Consider the following 17,163-nt stretch of genomic DNA (forward strand, 5'->3'; position numbering starts at 1 on the left):
GATGGTCATGGAGTCTTTCTAGCGAGTTCCACAGAAAGGTACAGTCTAACTTCACCTGTGTCTAGGACACCACCCTCTTCTTGTTTTTCTCCTCCCATTGCTCCTTTCAAGTCTCTCTTGCTGGTTTCTCATCTACCTAAAGACCAGTGGTTTGTCACACACACACACCCCTTTTTTTTTTTTGGCGATAGGGTCTTGCTCTGTTGCCTATACTGGAATACAGTGGCACTGTCATGGCTCACTGCAGCCTCAACCTCCTGGGCTCAAGTGATCCTCCCACTTCAGCCTCTCTAGTAGCTAGAACTAAAGGCATGCAACACCACACCTAGCTAATTTTTAAAAAAGAATTTTTGTGGGAGGCCGAGGCGGGTGGATCACTTGAGGTCAGGAGTTCAAGACCAGCCCGGCCAACATGGTGAAACCCCATCTCTACTAAAAATACAAAAATTAGCTGGGCATGGTGGTGGGTGCCTGTAATCCCAGCTCCTTGGGAGGCTGAGGCACGGGACTCGCTTGAACCCGGGAGGCAAGAGGTTGCAGTGAGTTGAGATCACACCACTGTACTCCAGCCTGGGCAACAGAGTGAGACTCTGTCTCAAAAAAAAAAAAAATTGTAGAAATGGTGTCTCACATTGCCCAGGCTGGTTTCCACCTCCCGGGCTCAAGCGATCCTCCTACCTTGGCATCTCAAAGTACTGGGATCACAGGCATGAGTCACTGTGCCTGAGCGGTTTGTCTCCTTATTAGGGCCATATCCCCCTTCACAGAGTCATGTTTGTAAATAAAGTGAAATGTACAGGATTACAAACCGAACCAATTACAGTCGATCCTCAGTATTTGTAGATTATTTGCAAATTTGCATCCTTGCTAAAAAGTATTCATACCCGGAAAACGAAGGCAGTGCTTTTGTGGTGTTTTGGAGAGCAATGCTTACACACAGAGCTGCAACAAGCTGGAGACCTGATGTGCATGGTTCAGCTGGGCTCCTCTTGTTTCAGCTCAAACACTGGAAACAAGTGTCCCTTTCTTGGTTTGTTTAGTGCCACGTTTTTCTTTTCTTTTTTTTTTTTTTTTTTTAATAAGAGTCTCGCTCTGTCGCTCAAGCTGGAGTGCAATGGCATCATCCTGGCTCACTGCAACCTCTGCCTCCTGAGCTCACGCGATTCTCCTGTCTCAGCCTCCCAAGTAGTTGGGATTACAGGCGTGCGCCACCAGTCCTAGCTAATTTTTAAATTTTTATTTATTTTATTATTTTTTGAGATGGAGTCTCTCTCTGTCTCCTAGGCTGGAGTGCAGTGGGGCGATCTCGGCTCACTGCAACCTCTGCCTCCCGGGTTCAAGTGATTCTACTGCCTCAGCTTCCCAAGCAGCTGGGACTACAGGCGCCCGCCACCACGCCCGGCTAATTTTCGTTTTTTTAGTAGAGACGGGGTTTCACCATATTGGCCAGGCTGGTCTCGAACTCCTCACCTTGTGATCCGTCCACCTAGGCCTCCCAAAGTGCTGAGATTACAGGCGTGAGTCATCGCGCCCGGCCTAATTTTTTTTCTTTTTTTTGAGACAAGAGTCTGTCGCCCCGGCTAGAGTGCAGTGGCGCGATCTCGGCTCACTGCAAGCTCCACCTCCTAGGTTCAAGCCATCCTCCTGCCTCAGCCTCCCGAGTAGCTGGGACTACAGGAGCACGCCGCCACGCCCGGCTAATGTTTTGTATTTTTAGTAGAGACGGGGTTTCACCATGTTAGCCAGGATGGTCTCGATCTCCTGACCTTGTGATCCGCCTGCCTCGGCCTCCCAAAGTGCTGGAATTACAGGCATAAGACACCGCGCCCGGCCGCCCGGCCAAATTTTTTTTTTTTTTTTTTTTTTTTTTTTTTGAGACGGAGTCTCGCTGTGTGGCCCAGGCTGGAGTGCAGTGGCCGGATCTCAGCTCACTGCAAGCTCCGCCTCCCAGGTTTATGCCATTCTCCTGCCTCAGCCTCCCGAGTAGCTGGGACTACAGGCGCCCGCCACCTCGCCCGGCTAGTTTTTTGTATTTTTTTTTAGTAGAGACGGGGTTTCACCGTGCTAGCCAGGATGGTCTCGATCTCCTGACCTCGTGATCCGCCCGTCTCGGCCTCCCAAAGTGCTGGGATTACGGGCTTGAGCCACCGCGCCCGGCCAATTTTTGTATTTTTAATAGAAATGGGCGTTTCACCATGTTGGCCAGACTGGTGTCGAACTCCTGACTTCAAGTGATCCGCCCGCCTCCGCCTCCCAAAGTGCTGGGATTACAGGCGTGAGCCACTGCGCCCGAATCCTATCGGAAATTTTTAAGTCTCAGGCGTTTGCCAGCGGCACGCCAGAGAGTATAGCCTGCACCGAGGCCCAGAAACCAAAGAGCGAGCTCATTCCGGGATTGGAGAGGAGTGTGAGCGGAGGGAAGCAGAGGGATCAGAGAGAGGAGGGGCAGGACCCACGCATTCGGCCCTTTGCATTCAGCCTCATTCAACTAGGAACTTTTCCTGCAAATCAAGCAAAGCTTCCCGGAGGAAGTGGTGCCTAAGCTGCGCTCTGATTCTCGTTTAGAAGCTGACAAGACAAAGAGAGGTGGGCGGTCCTGGCAGGGGGAGGGACTCGGCAAAAACCAAGTACCTTGAGAGGGGTTGATGGGTTTTAAAAACTTTGAATGATTATGTCAAAGGCTAGGGATTTAATGTGTTGACTGCGGACTCCTATTCCTCACTTGCTTGGGGACCCCAGCGATGCCATTCCTCTCTCTGGGCCTCTCACTGATTCAGTTTTTCTCCCAGGTAATGAGCACAAGCTCCCTTTTTCCTCGAGACTCCCCCCGGGTTGGGAGGATCCACCGAGTGGACTAGGCGTGATCGTTCCTTTGAGCCAATCGTTGGTGCCTGAAGCCCCGCCTTCTTCCCCACCCGTGGGCCAATTGTCGTGTTCTCCTTGAGACTGGCCGCTTGGCGAGGGTGAAAGGCCGCGTGACGTCACTTCCGGATAAACCAATGGCAGCGATTAAGAGGCGGGTCGTTTTGGTGATGGACAGTTGTTTCAAGACGCCCCTTTAGCGCGGGGCTCCCCGGGAAGCTTTGAGGCGGTGCTGGGGGTAAAGGGGCGGGCATTCCTCGTGGATTTTGCCCAATCACCAGTCGCGCTTCTTGCAATAGACGGGCAGTTTTCCCCATCTCGGGTCGACTTGAGGGGGCGGGATTCTGGACGCCAGTGTTGGCAAACCCCTGACCTATGATGGACGTATTCTCCAGCCAATTATCAGACGGTATTCTCAGACGGGCCGCCTCCATTGCCAATGAAATCTTCCAGCGGGGTCGCGGTAGGCGGGCCGTGGACCCTCTGGTATAAGGCGGTCCCGGGGGAGTGAGGAGAAAGGGGGGGTCTTGGCGGCTGGAGGAGGAGTAGTTGCGGGTGAAGATGGCGGCAGCCGAGGCCGCGAACTGCATCATGGAGGTGAGCGCTTGGAGCGCCGCCGTGGGCGGGGGTCGGCTTTGGGTCGATGTTTCACGCCTCTGTGGTGGGGAAAGGGCTCTAAGTTGGCGACATGGGGTTGGAGGTCCCCCGCCGCACACGGGGGCGCCGCACGCTCCACATCCGGGGATATCGTTTGAGGTGACGGCTCCCTAGCTTTCAAGGGCCTTCGGCATCCGGCCTAGCGGAGGGTCTTATCCCCCCTCCCACGTGGAGGAGGGCTGGGGGCGCTTCCGGCCAGGCCCCCACGTGGCCGCGGCGCGGTGGGTGGGGAGGGGGTGTGCCGAGTCCGGTGGCCCGGCGGGCTCCACGTGCGGGACAAAGGCCCCGCCCCCGGCCGGGGAGGGGCGCCCGGGGGGGCGGGGAGGGGGTCCGACCCTCCTGAGGCCCCCAGCCCTCCTACCCAGGGACCCGGGCACACGTCGTGGGGTGGGATCGACCTGGGGCCCTCCACGATGTAGAGTGTCTTTTGGGAGGAGCAGTGCCTTTTACAACCTCCTTCCGAGCTCCAGGGGCATCTATTGGGATATCGGCCCTGGATTTGTGCGTTCTGGATTAGGGACTGGAGGAAAACCAAGAATGGGGCCCCCCTGACCCCATTTCCCCTCCTAGAGTTCTCCCCCTCACCCAGGGCTTTAGGTGTTGGGGGATGGGGCATGCCCCTGTGACCTCCCTCTGGGTGGTGGTGGGGCATCTAGATGGAGATTTTCCCACTAATAGGCGCCGTGCACCCCCTTGTGGCCATTTCTGGGTGTGTGGGAGGGACATCTTTTTCATGGGGCGTGTCCTGAAGCCCACCTCCCGTCGGATTTCTTCCTGGAGGGCGGAGGGAGGAGGGTACGTCCGCTGGGAAGGAGTTGTGGGAAATACGTAGGCTGAGAGCTTTACCCTCTGCTGGAGCGCTTTCTCTCTCCTGGGCCTTTGTGAGGGCGGGAGATGACCTCCCCCTTCCTGAAGCCCTGTGTAGGGGTCCTGAGCCCCGGGGTCCTGAGGGTGGGTGCCTGAAATGGTTTCAAGTGAGGTTTGGTTCTCGTGCAGCCATGTGGGGGAGGTTTCAGTCTTGCGTTTTAAGCCTTCGGGCTGGGGTTGTCTGGCAGTAGTTTTCAGTGGTGGTGATAAATGGGCCCCAGCGGGAAACCCCCGCAGCACCTTTCTTATAGGCATCCCCGCTGGCTTGGGAGAGCTGGGGGGAGGGTGTTTGGAGCCTAGTAGGTCATGGCCAGTGACGTGGCCCTTCTTGGAGTGGTCACATCTGGAAGAGATGTAATCTGATGGGGCCTCTGTCCTTCCACCCCTTTACCCATGGCATTGACTGGGGGGGCAGGTCAGCTGTAAGCTGTCAGGATGCAGCTCCCAGGGGTCACTGTAATGACTTCGCACCCTCTTGGCTGTCTCCTGCACCTGGGGCTCTGTGGGCGGAGGAAATAACTTTCCCAGAGGTGGCCTCAGGCTTGGCCGCACCTGGAAGTCTTCAGGACCTGGGATGGGTGTCTGAAATGGGGGCGATGGGCTGACTCCCCAAGCTACTTTTTTTTTTTTTTTTTTTTTTTTTTTTTGAGACGGAGTCTTAATCTGTCACCAAGGCTGGAGTGCAATGGCTTGATCTCGGCTCATTGCAACCTCCGCTTCCTGGGTTCAAGCGATTCTCCTGCCTCAGCCTCTTGAATAGCTGGGATGACAGGCACCCGCCACCAGGCCCAGCTAATTTTTGTATTTTTAGTAGAGATGGGGATTCACCATGTTGGTCAGGCCGGTCTCAAACTCCTGACCTAAGGTGACCCACCCGCCTCTGCCTCCCAAACTGCTGGGATTACAGGTGTGAGCCACCGCGCCCCCAAGCCACTTTCTGGAGCCCGCTCATTCTTAAGAGGGTCCAGGAGCTGCCCATCCTCCATGGGACCCTACCTTCGTGGGCAGAGGGTCATAAGGGAGCGGGTTGGTTCCAGCTGGTTTTGTTTGGGGCTCCTGAGTCCAAGGCAGGAGCTGGGGGCTGGGGTACTAGCTCTGGGGAAGTGCCCGTGTGCCACACCTCTATTCTGGAATCCTCTCAGACATGAGACTGGTTTGCAGAGGTGGCAGATGCCCTGTGGGCATACCCTGCCAGCCTCGTTCCCTCCTGCTATTCATGGCACCCTGGGATAGGGGTGTGTGTGTCAGGAAGTGTCACCTAATCTGGGGGAGATTAGGTGATGAGAGGGAGCGACAGCTGGCGGGGGTGGGTGCCAGTTCCCCTGGCCTGGATGGGGGAGGTGTGTGGTCAGCTGCCTGGCCAGAGAGGGGCAACAAGGGGGCAGGCCACCATCTCTCCAGCCACAGCTGGGATAGGAGACCCCCTTTCTTCTCCCCTCACTTTTCCCATCCCTTTCTTAAACACCCCACCTCATTACTTGCCCTCTTTGCCACCACTCCCCGCCAAGAAGGAGAATTGCTGGAAACCCCACCCCCCCCACCCCCCCCCACCCCGCCAGAGCCCAGGTCCCCGCGCCCAGCCCTCCCGCAGCCACTCCCAGTAGCTAATCCTTTCTCCCTGTTACTCTCTCCTAGAATTTTGTAGCCACCTTGGCTAATGGGATGAGCCTCCAGCCGCCTCTTGAAGAAGTAAATATCCTTTTGTGAGACCCCTTCCCACCCCGACCTCCACATCAATATATTTTGCCACACATCTGGCCCTTTCTTGAGGTCTAACCATACCCCTCTTGCTTCAAACCAGTTTACTGCAGGACCCCAAACACTTAGTAGCAACCCCTCCAGGTTCACAGCCCCCGCTGGCCTCCCCCAGTATCTCGGCTACTTCCTTAACTCCACCTCCAACCCCCCTTTGCCCTTCCCTGTGTCTGCCCCCATTTTCCTTCCCCTCCCCTCCCCAGCTGTGGGCTGAGCTAGAGACGGGGGCAGAGAGACTGGAGAGATGGTAGGCATGGCTGAGGTATCGGGGTGCTCCCCTGGATGGTGCTCTGTGGGGGTCTTGGAAGTGGAAAATGGGGTTGTTAGGTTTTGGGGTTCTTGGGGGGCAAGATGGCAGGCGGGGGCTGTAGGGTTGTAATGGTATGATTTTGGGGGGTTCTATACTACTGTTCAGGGAAAAGTAGGGACCTGGAGGTTTAAGAGACTGTGGGGAGCCCCCAGATCTGACCCATGATCCCATCGGCCCCCTCCCAGGTGTCCTGTGGCCAGGCGGAAAGCAGCGAGAAGCCCAATGCTGAGGACATGACATCCAAAGATTACTACTTTGACTCCTACGCCCACTTTGGCATCCACGAGGTCAGTGGGGACAGCCCCCAAGGCCCCAATCTTAAAGGGGTTAAATGTTGGGGAAGGGGTGGAACCTGTTTTCCCACGCATGCGCACTGCTTCCCCTGGCAGCAGGCCGCCCCTCTGCCCCTCTGCTGCGCACCCCTTAGGGTCGCCTCGCCAAGTCGTTGCCTTGGAGACCGAGGTTAGCCTGAATCTCTGCAGGGGCCTCTCACCGATGGCTGGGGTAGGAGCGTGCATGCGTGCTTGGGGCCTTAGGCCGCGGTCGGTCAGGGCCCACGGTCTCTGCCGCCCTCTAGTGACTGGCGGTGGGACTGCACCTGGCTGCTCCCGGCCTGACAGCTTCTGCACCCTTGAGATCTGACTGAAGACTCTGAAATCCCAGAACGAAGCAGGAGTGGCATTCTAAGGAATTTTCTTTTCCCCCTGAGGCCTTTTTCATAAAATTATGGCAAAATATGCATAAAATTGCCATTTTTCATTTTTAGAGACAGGGTCTCGCTCTGTCGCCCAGGTTAGAGCACAGTGGTACAATCGTGGCTCACCGCAGCCTCGACCTCCCCAGCTCAGGTGTTCCCCCCACTTCCGCTTTCGGAGTAGCTGGCACCACAGGCGTGCGCCACCACTCCCAGCTGATTTTCTTATTTTTCTTTTTTTTTTTTTTTTTTTTTTTTTTTTTTTTTTTTTTTTTTGAGACGGAGTCTCACGCTGTTGCCCAGGCTGGAGTGCAGTGGCGCGATCTCGGCTCACTGCAAGCTCCGCCTCCCGGGTTCCCGCCATTCTCCTGCCTCAGCCTCCTGAGTAGCTGGGACTACAGGCGCCCGCCACCGCGCCCGGCTAATTTTTTGTATTTTTAGTAGAGACGGGGTTTCACCGTGGTCTCGATCTCCTGACCTTGTGATCCGCCCGCCTCGGCCTCCCAAAGTGCTGGGATTACAGGCTTGAGCCACCGCGCCCGGCCGATTTTCTTATTTTTCTGTAGAGATAGTCTTGCCTTGTTGCCCAGGCTGGTCTCAAAGTCTTGGGCTCAAGTGATCTTCCAGCTTTGGCATCCTGAGGTGCTGGGATTACAGGCATGAGCCTCTTCCCCCAGCCTGAGGACTTGTAAAAGCCAAGGGTTCGCTGGTTCTTAGGTGGCAGTGGTGAAGTCTGGCCAAGATGGGAGTTTAGTTCTCTGATTTTTTAAAAAGGGAAACTGGCTGGGCACGGTGGCTCACGCCTGTAATCACAGCACTTTAGGGGGCCGAGGTGGGTGGATCACCTGAGGTCAGGAGTTCAAGACCAGCCTGGGCAATATGGTGAAATCCCATCTCTGTGAAAAATACAAAAATTAGCCAGGCATGGCGGTGTGTGCCTGTAATCGAAACTACTCGGGAGGCTGAGGCAGGAGAATCGCTCGAACCCAGGAGGCAGAGGTTGCAGTGAGCTGAGATTGCCCCACTGCACTCCAGCCTGGGCAACTGAGTGAGATTCCGTCTCAAAAAATAAAATAAAATAAAATAAAATAAAAATAAATAACTGAATAAATAAAAAAGGGAAACTGAGGTGCATGGAAGGAAGCAAGAGGACGGAGTTCCGGCCCTCCGAGCTCTCAGGACACACTGTTCTTCAGCGGGGAATGTGGGGCCCCTCACGGCATCTCTGTGCCGTTCTTCCCTCAGGAGATGTTGAAGGACGAGGTGCGTACCCTCACGTACCGCAACTCCATGTTTCACAACCGGCACCTCTTCAAGGACAAGGTGGTGCTGGACGTCGGCTCGGGCACCGGCATCCTCTGCATGTTCGCCGCCAAGGCCGGGGCCCGCAAGGTCATTGGGGTGAGTCTCCGGGGCTTCCAGGCAGGGCCAGGCCTGGGGAATGGAGGGGGGCCATCAGGGCTCAGGGATGGGACGGAGGGGATGGGGACGGGATAGGTCTCACTCTCCCTTCTCCCTGGGCCCTCAGATCGAGTGTTCCAGTATCTCTGATTATGCGGTGAAGATCGTCAAAGCCAACAAGTTAGACCACGGTGAGCCCAGAAAGAGGATGGGTTTGTGGGAGCGGAGGGGGTGATGCGCCGCTTCCCCAGGGCCCTCTGAAGAGCAGTGGGGTCTACGGATGGCCACAGATTCAGCGGCTCCCCACCCATGGTCTTCTGGGCTGCCGGCCACCTGAGAATTTGAGTGTCAAAATCACAAGCTTAGCACCTCCGTCTTAAAATTAGGGCAAGAAGCACTCTCTAGTTTCTTGAATGAGTAATAGAGTCACGTGGTTGGCCACTGTTCTCACAGTGAGAAGCCTGCCCTGTTTCCCAGCTGCCCTCCTCCGAGTTTAACCAACACTAACTTCTAGAGACGTCTGGACCTACAAACACATATATATGTAAATGTGTTTACATTCACGCGCATAATTTTCACGCCGGTAGCATTTCATACCAGCCTCTTGCCCTTGGCTTCTTAAACACCTGCTTGTCATGTCGTTTAACATATTCCAGGCCGGGCGCGGTGGCTCAAGCCTGTAATCCCAGCACTTTGGGAGGCCGAGGCGGGCGGATCACAAGGTCAGGAGATCGAGACCATCCTGGCTAACCTGGTGAAACCCCGTCTCTACTAAAAAATACAAAAAATTTGCCGGGCGTGATGGCGGGCGCCTGTAGTCCCAGCTACTCGGGAGGCTGAGGCAGGAGAATGGCGTAAACCCGGGAGGCGGAGCTTGCAGTGAGCTGAGATCCGGCCACTGCACTCCAGCCTGGGCAACAGAGCGAGACTCCGTCTCAAAAAAAAAAAAAAAAAAAAAACATATTTCAGGATGTTGCAGCATCCACTCTTTTCCGTGACCACCATTGTAGGTACATCCCAGCTTTTTTTTTTTTTTTTTTTTTTTGAGACGGATTCTCGCTCTGTCACCCAGGCTGGAGTACAGTGGCGCGATCTCGGCTCACTGCAAGCTTCGCCTCCCAGGTTCACACCATTCTCCTGCCTCAGCCTCCCGAGTAGCTGGGATTACAGGTGCCCGCCACCATGCCTGACTAATTTTTTTGTATTTTTAGTAGAGACGGGGTTTCACCGTGTTAGTCAGGATGGCCTCGATCTTCTGACCTGTGATCCGCCTGCCTCAGCCTCCCAAAGTGCTGGGATTACAGGCGTGAAATTTTTTTTTTTTTTTTTGTATTTTTTTAGTTGAGACGTGGTTTCACCATGTTGGCCAGGCTGGTCTTGAACTCACCTCAGGTGATCTGCCCACCTTGGCCTCCCAAAGTGCTGAGATTGGGGAATTTTTTAAAAGAGATTATTATAATGAACATCCAAGTCCATTTGAAGCAAATTCCCACTGTGATGTAATTTTCCTGGTAAATGCGTTTGCATGTGTCTTATCTAATAGATAAGGCTGTTTTGAGAATGTGACCATGCTCTTACTTATTATATCAAGCCTGCCCAGTTAAAAACAAAATCGTGGCCGGGCGCGGTGGCTCAAGCCTGTAATCCCAGCACTTTGGGAGGCCGAGACGGGTGGATCACGAGGTCAGGAGATCGAGACCATCCTGGATAACACGGTGAAACCCCGTCTCTACTAAGAAATACAAAAAACTAGCCGGGCGAGGTGGCGGGTGCCTGTAGTCCCAGCTACTCGGGAGGCTGAGGCCGGAGAATGGCGTGAACCCGGGAGGCGGAGCTTGCAGTGAGCTGAGATCCGGCCACTGCACTCCAGCCTGGGCTACAGAGCGAGACTCCGTCTCAAAAAAAAAAAAAAACAAACAAAAAAACAAAACCAAAATCGTGACTGGGCGCAGTGGCTCACGCCTGTAATCCCAGCACTTTGGGAGGCCAAGGTGGGCGGATCACGAGGTCAGGAGATCGAGACCACCCTGGCTAACATGGTGAAACACCGTCTCTACTAAAAATACAAAAAAATGAGCCGGGCGTGGTGGCGGGCCCCTGTAGTCTCAGCTACTGGGGAGGCTGAGGCAGGAGAATGGTGTGAACCTGGGAGGCGGAGCTTGCAGTGAGCCGAGATCGTGCCACTGCACTCCAGCCTGGGCAACAGAGTGAGACTCCGTCTCAAAAAAAAATAAAAATAAAAAAATCATTACATTGCCTGATACCCAGTTCACATAAAATTTCTGCTCCTGCCTCAAAAATGTCCAGAGCCATGTATGAATTTTAAAACAGTTAAGAGGGTTCATGGCTTCTGCTCACCGAGTTCTCTGAACTGAGTGGGGTCCCCAGGCTGTGGCCCCCGGGGGAGGGGAGGTGAGGGGCAAGCCTCCTGGGGGCTGACGTGGCCGCCCTTGTCTGCCCGCAGTGGTGACCATCATCAAGGGGAAGGTGGAGGAGGTAGAGCTCCCGGTGGAGAAGGTGGACATCATCATCAGCGAGTGGATGGGCTACTGCCTCTTCTACGAGTCCATGCTCAACACCGTGCTCTACGCCCGGGACAAGTGGCTGGTGAGGCCCCAGCGAACGGGTGCAGCTCGCATGGGCTGGGGGCCAAAAGCACTCAATTTTTCCCACAGACGGGACTTACTATGGGGGTGTGGCTGCAAGGTGTTAGAAGGCCACAGCCCGAGCCAGGTGTGACAGACCCTGGTGGGAGATGGTGCGATGTGGGGGGGTTTGTAGGAACAGGAAAACTGTAGCAGGGCACTAGACCAGGTTCTCCGGCCCCAGCAGGCCGCCCCGGGAGAGGTAAGGTGACCGAGAGCTGGATGAAGATGTGGAGGGGTGGCCAGGGCAGGTGTTCCCTTGCTGCATGTGGAGCAGCAGGGAGGCCCGTGTGGAAGGAGGGTCTAGAAGGGCAGCAGGAGGAGCAGTGGAGGTAAGGGGTGACAGGGCATGTGCAGATTTTGTGGGGCCTTATGGGACCCCGCGCGACTTTGCTTTTCCTCTCAGAGCAGCCAGGGAGGGTCTGAGGATCCCCAGAACCTCGAGGGACAGGAGCTGACTGAGGTGCCCCTGGGTGCCCTCTGGCGGCCGTGTGGGAAATAGACCAGGGGGTGAGGGGTGAGTGCCGCTGCGACATGAGGGTGGCTCAGACCAGGGCAGAAGGTCACATCTCGGGGGCAAGAGTCAGGGCAGCATTGCCAGGCCCCACCCTTCATGCCTCGCCCTGCCCCTCTGCAGGCGCCCGATGGCCTCATCTTCCCAGACCGGGCCACGCTGTATGTGACGGCCATCGAGGACCGGCAGTACAAAGACTACAAGATCCACTGTGAGCGTGGCCCAGGAGCGGGCGGGCGGGGCCCCGGGTGGGCTGCCGCGGGCTCACCCCCTCCCTGCCTGCCTCCCCAGGGTGGGAGAACGTGTATGGCTTCGACATGTCTTGCATCAAAGATGTGGCCATCAAGGAGCCCCTAGTGGATGTGGTGGACCCCAAACAGCTGGTCACCAATGCCTGCCTCATAAAGGTGAGGGGGGGGTGGGCATGGCCAGGTGCCCCCTGGGTTGAAACCAAAGAGAGGCCATCACCTGGCCCTGGCATGGGACTTTGGGGCCCAGAGTGTTGGCCTGAGGTCTCAGAGCCTGACCTGCCAGCCAGAGGTGGTGCTAGGGGCCCAGGAAAGACATTTCATCCTTTAAACATCTTTGTGAGCGCTGCCGTGTGAGAACCACGTTTGGCACTTGGTGTCCGGCAGAGGACACACCCGCAGCTGGTAGCTAAAGCCCACAGCCCGTACACGGGAAGGCAGGACCCGGGGCGATGAGCGGGTGCACACGCTGCAGAAGAGCAGGGGGCCAGGCTGGGATCCGAGATGTGCCTGTGGTTGCAGCTACTCAGGAGGCTGAGGCGGGAGGATCTCTTGGGCCTGGGAGTTCAAGGCTGCAGTGAGCTGTGATCACATCCCTGCACTCCAGCCTTGGTGACAGTGTTTTGTTTTGTTTTTAACTTTTTTTAACTTCTGAGACCCTGTTTGTTTATTTATTTATTTTTTCTTTTTTTTTTGAGACGGAGTCTTGCTCTGTCGCCCAGGCTGGGGTGCAGTGGCCGGATCTCAGCTCACTGCAAGCTCCGCCTCCCGGGTTTATGCCATTCTCCTACCTCAGCCTCCCGAGTAGCTGGGACTACAGACTCCCGCCAACCCGCCTGGCTAGTTTTTTTTTTTTTTTTTTGCATTTTTTAGTAGAGATGGGGTTTCACTGTGTTAGCCAGGATGGTCTCGATCTCCTGACCTTGTGATCCGCCCGTCTCGGCCTCCCAAAGTGCTGGGATTACAGGCTTGAGCCACCGCGCCCGGCCGACCCTGTTTAAAAAAAAAAAAATAAGGCAACGAGTATTTGTTGAGCTGGGATGTGTGAGCCGGGTGAAGCTGGGTGGTTGGCCGGGGGTTCCTGTGGGGAGGAGGAAGCTGTTGAGTGGGAATGGAGAGGAGACTGGAGGGGCAGGGACCCCACCCAGGCCACCCTCCTGAGAACCAGCGGAACTGGTGCAGGGTTTTCAGTTGGTGTTTGGATTGCCGTTTGAAGCCATCATGCTGGTGGACTTGTGAAGGGTTGGGGAGAGTGGGGAGCGCGGAGAGGGGGGAGCGCGGAGAGGGTGGAGCGCGGAGGGGGGAGCGCGGAGAGCGGGGAGCACGGAGAGGGGGGAGCGTGGAGAGGGGGGAGCAGGGTGCCTGCATTCCCAGGAGGTCTGGCCAGGTGGGGTCGGGGCGGGGTGGGCTCTGGACAGAGTTAGGGTGGCGGCGCCAGGTTTGGGTGCGGGAGAGAAGGGAGCAAAGAATCTGGGCTCAAACCGAGGCGGTTTATTGGGAGCCGGACAGTCAGGATGAGGAGTGAATGAGGAGCTGAGGCTGGGTGCCAGTAAGGGAGGGCCAGCGGGAAGGGGACAGTGAGGTCACAGGCCCTCTGGGAGCTTGAGGGAGGGAGGAGGGGATGAAGCGAGGTGGGGACACATCCCGGAGCTCACCCTCTCCTGTCCTGCAGGAGGTGGACATCTACACCGTCAAGGTGGAAGACCTGACGTTCACCTCCCCGTTCTGCCTGCAAGTGAAGCGGAATGACTACGTGCACGCCCTGGTGGCCTACTTCAACATCGAGTTCACGCGCTGCCACAAGAGGACGGGCTTCTCCACCAGTGAGGCGGGGCCCGCAGGGCTGGGGGCTGCTCCTGAGCCAGGGCCGAGGGGCACCCACATAGTGGAGGGGGTGACAGAAACGGGCAGAGGGGCCGGGCACGGTGGCTCAAGCCTGTAATCCCAGCACTTTGGGAGGCCGAGGCGGGTGGATCACGAGGTCAGGAGATCGAGACTATCCTGGCTAACATGGTGAAACCCCGTCTCTACTAAAAATACAAAAAACTAGCCGGGCATGGTGGCGGGCGCCTGTAGTCTCAGCTACTTGGGAGGCTGAGGCGGCAGAATGGCGTGAACCTGGGAGGCGGAGCTTGCAGTGAGCCGAGATCACGCCACTGCACTCCAGCCTGGGAGACACAGCGAGACTCCGTCTCAAAAAAAAAAAAAAAAAAAGAAACGGGCAGAGGGAGCCATGGGGACATGTGTGTTCCAGCGTGAGCTCTGCCATGTAGCAGTCACATGGCCTTGGGCAAGTGACCTGAGTGTGCAGTGCCTCAGTTTCCTCATCCACAAAAGCCTGACACGGTCCCTGTCTCCAAAGCTGAATGACAGGGAGGTGACTCACGGACAGCAGTCCCGTCAGCTGTCAGGGGGGTGGACATTCCAACAGAGGGAACACAAGACTGGGGCCAGGGCAGCAGGCCAAGGCCAGCTGACCCGCCTGCGCCCCCAGGCCCTGAGTCCCCGTACACGCACTGGAAGCAGACAGTGTTCTACATGGAGGACTACCTGACCGTGAAGACGGGCGAGGAGATCTTCGGCACCATCGGCATGCGGCCCAATGCCAAGAACAACGTGAGGCTCTGGGCAGCTGGGCAGGAGGGTGGCAGCCGGGGTGGGGAGCATGGATAGGGGCAGTGGTAGGGGGGAATGGTGGCAGCGTAGGGGATGGGGGTAGCTGGGGCGGATGGGGGCAGCTGGCAGGGGCGAGTGCCTCTGCCTGTTCCCGGGTCCCTGAGCCCCTCAGCCCCACGCCTGTCTACACAGCAGATTTCTTAGCATTTACTGGAAGATGGGCCTGGGGACCCAGGCCAAAGCCCTGTCCTCCTGGTGCTTCCAGTCTACACAAGGGGATCAGTGACATGGTGATGCCAGTGGGAGGTGACGTCTGTCAGGCTGGGAGCAGGGCAGACAGGTGTTGGCGTGGGTGACCTCCAGGGCAAGAGGCGGCCCCGGTAGAGCGCACAGGGTTTGCTAGCCCAGGTGGGAGGCATGAGAGGAGGAGAAAGGCAGCTTTTTGTTTTCCACTCCCCCTTTTTCCTCCTGAGCACCTGGTAGGAGCTGCCATCACCTGAGATCAGGGGGTTTCCAGGGGAGCTGGGGGGGGCTTCTGGGAGAGAGGGTCTGGGCAGAGAGGTCCAGTGTGGCGGGTTTGAGCAGGCAGGAGGATGGAAGGCCGGGAGCCTGGAGTCACCGGGAGTGGTGTGGGCTGGAAGAGTGAGTCCCGGCCCATGGGTGCGAGGGTGGGTGGCACTCAGGGCAGTCATGGAATGTGGGCCCCGGGACGCCCTCGAGCCCGTGACAGCAGCAGTTGTCAGCTGGGCAGTTTCAGTGCCCCCCACCCCCGACAGAGGACGTTCGTCACCATCTGTGGAAACATTTGTGGTTGTCACTCTGGAGAAGGGGTGCTCCTGGCATCTGGTATGTAGGGGCCAGGGGCTGGTAAACGTCCTACAACCACAGGACCACCCCCTGCAAAGACTCCTGTAGCCCCTGGGGCCACGGCGCTAGCTGGGAAACAGATACTGGAGAGGGAGGAGGAGTCCTCGGGGCTGTTGGCAACTTGATCCCCTCTTCCTGTGCTGGAGGGTATGGGGGGTCTTCCGGAAGCCTGGGAGGAGAAGTGGAGACAGAGGCTGGACCACTGCGTTTCACTGGAATGTTTGCCTGAGCAGAAGTGGGCTTGGGAGAGGTTTTCTGATTTATGAAAGAAGCAATCACTGCGTTGCTGATAGGGAACGTCTTGATGGAGAAATCCAAGGGCAAGGGATAGCAGCCAGGCTCTGCTCCTGAGTGAACCTAGTGGGCTTGAGGGTGTCCACGTGGCGCTGTCCCTTGACAGGGTCAGGACAGCTGCTAGGGTGGGACCAGCAGTTGGGGTCTGCAGTGTGGAGATGGGCAGGAAGCTGGAGCCCAGCGCATGGCCTGCCTGCACCCCCCTGCCACCACCTCCTGGTGGGTTCCGCCCTCATGCCCGCCCTCTCCCCACAGCGGGACCTGGACTTCACCATCGACCTGGACTTCAAGGGCCAGCTGTGCGAGCTGTCCTGCTCCACTGACTACCGGATGCGCTGAGGCCCGGCTCTCCCGCCCTGCACGGGCCCAGGGGCTGAGCGTTCCTAGGCGGTTTCGGGGCTCCCCCTTCCTCTCCCTTCTTCCCACAGAAGGGGGTTTTAGGGGCCTGGGCTGGGGGGATGGGGAGGGCACATCGTGACTGTGTTTTTCATAACTTATGTTTTTATATGGTTGCATTTACGCCAATAAATCCTCAGCTGGGGTCTGGTTCCATTTCCTGGGGGCAAAGGAGGTTTGGGGTTTCCTTCGCAGGTGCTGAGGTGCCAGCCTGAGCAGTGGGGGGACCGGCCTTGGAGCCTGCTGGTGGCTGCCATTCTGTGGATCTGCATCTCCCCTCCCCTGTCGCTAGGCCTCTGGCTCCCTTCCACGGCTCTCTCTCAGGGTCTGTCCCCTCCTCGGCTGTCTCAGGCTCCCTCCGGCTCCCTCCCCTCCACGGCTCTCTCAGGCTCCCTCCCATCCACAGCTGTCTCTCAGGGTCTTTGTCCCACTCTTCATCCCCTCCTGGGTCTGCGCCCCTCCCCTCTGCAGTGCCCCTGTGTCCTCCTGCCTGGTGGGGGATGGGGTTGGCGTTCCAGCACAGCCAGCCCTCAAGTTTCCCAGAACAGTCTCCCCACCTTCCCCCAACACTCACATTGTACCTCTCTGGCTGTTTTTTCCTGTTTGGGTCCCTCCAAGGCCCAACTGTGCCCAGCCCTCTGCAGCTGGGGACACTGAGTGGGTTGGGGGTGTATGTTGGGGAGGATAGAATTTCTTGTGGGGGTGTGGCCCTGCTTCCTCCCCTAGCATGGCTTGGGGCTTAGGGCTGGGGACTTGCCCTCCATGGAGGTCAGTGGGAGTTGCAGCTCAAAGGTGGCAGGGCCTACCCATCTTACAGAGGCCAAGACGAGGCCCCTCTGCCTCTGCTGCAGCCATGGAGTCTGCACCCACCCTTCTACCCTCAGAGCCTGGCCATGGGGTCCTGGGTCCCCACAACACTGTGCACTGGACCTCCACATTGACACAGCCCTGGCTACACCTGCTTCAGTGCATCTGGAGCCCTCACTGGCGGGTGCCTGACACCTTGGCCTTGTTTTCTAACGGAGGGGCGCTTCTTG

At 57.1% G+C, this 17,163-nt stretch overlaps 1 protein-coding gene across 9 annotated transcripts; it reads left to right on the forward strand.

Annotated features, from left to right (window-relative positions):
- The first annotated feature begins 3,409 nt into the window (after positions 1-3,409).
- PRMT1 (protein arginine methyltransferase 1) lies at positions 3,410-16,271 on the forward strand. 9 transcript variants are annotated; one of them, XM_077981011.1, is made up of 12 exons: positions 3,410-3,459; positions 6,022-6,079; positions 6,290-6,403; positions 6,637-6,738; positions 8,391-8,546; positions 8,674-8,737; positions 11,011-11,153; positions 11,829-11,916; positions 11,997-12,112; positions 13,626-13,776; positions 14,448-14,569; positions 15,986-16,271. In XM_077981011.1, exons 3-12 carry the CDS (start codon positions 6,386-6,388, stop codon positions 16,067-16,069), a joined length of 1,044 nt encoding a protein of 347 aa, XP_077837137.1. In that variant the 5' UTR covers positions 3,410-3,459; positions 6,022-6,079; positions 6,290-6,385; the 3' UTR covers positions 16,070-16,271. The 9 variants fall into 9 exon arrangements, with proteins under 9 accessions (XP_077837137.1, XP_028695735.1, XP_028695733.1 ...); XM_028839902.2 differs by having other exon boundaries at positions 6,290-6,388; XM_028839900.2 differs by lacking the exon at positions 6,290-6,403 and having other exon boundaries at positions 6,022-6,075.
- Positions 16,272-17,163: the final 892 nt, after the last annotated feature.

This window comes from Macaca mulatta, chromosome 19 (assembly GCF_049350105.2).
Source record: "Macaca mulatta isolate MMU2019108-1 chromosome 19, T2T-MMU8v2.0, whole genome shotgun sequence".
Taxonomy (NCBI): domain Eukaryota; kingdom Metazoa; phylum Chordata; class Mammalia; order Primates; family Cercopithecidae; genus Macaca; species Macaca mulatta.

Coding starts and splice junctions, on each gene's coding strand:
- PRMT1 (XM_028839900.2), top strand. CDS start 3,424: ATGGCGGCAGCCGAGGCCGCGAACTGCATCATGGAG. Junction 8,738..11,010: donor AGCCAACAAGTTAGACCACG/GTGAGCCCAGAA, acceptor GTCTGCCCGCAG/TGGTGACCATCATCAAGGGG. Junction 14,570..15,985: donor GGCCCAATGCCAAGAACAAC/GTGAGGCTCTGG, acceptor CTCTCCCCACAG/CGGGACCTGGACTTCACCAT.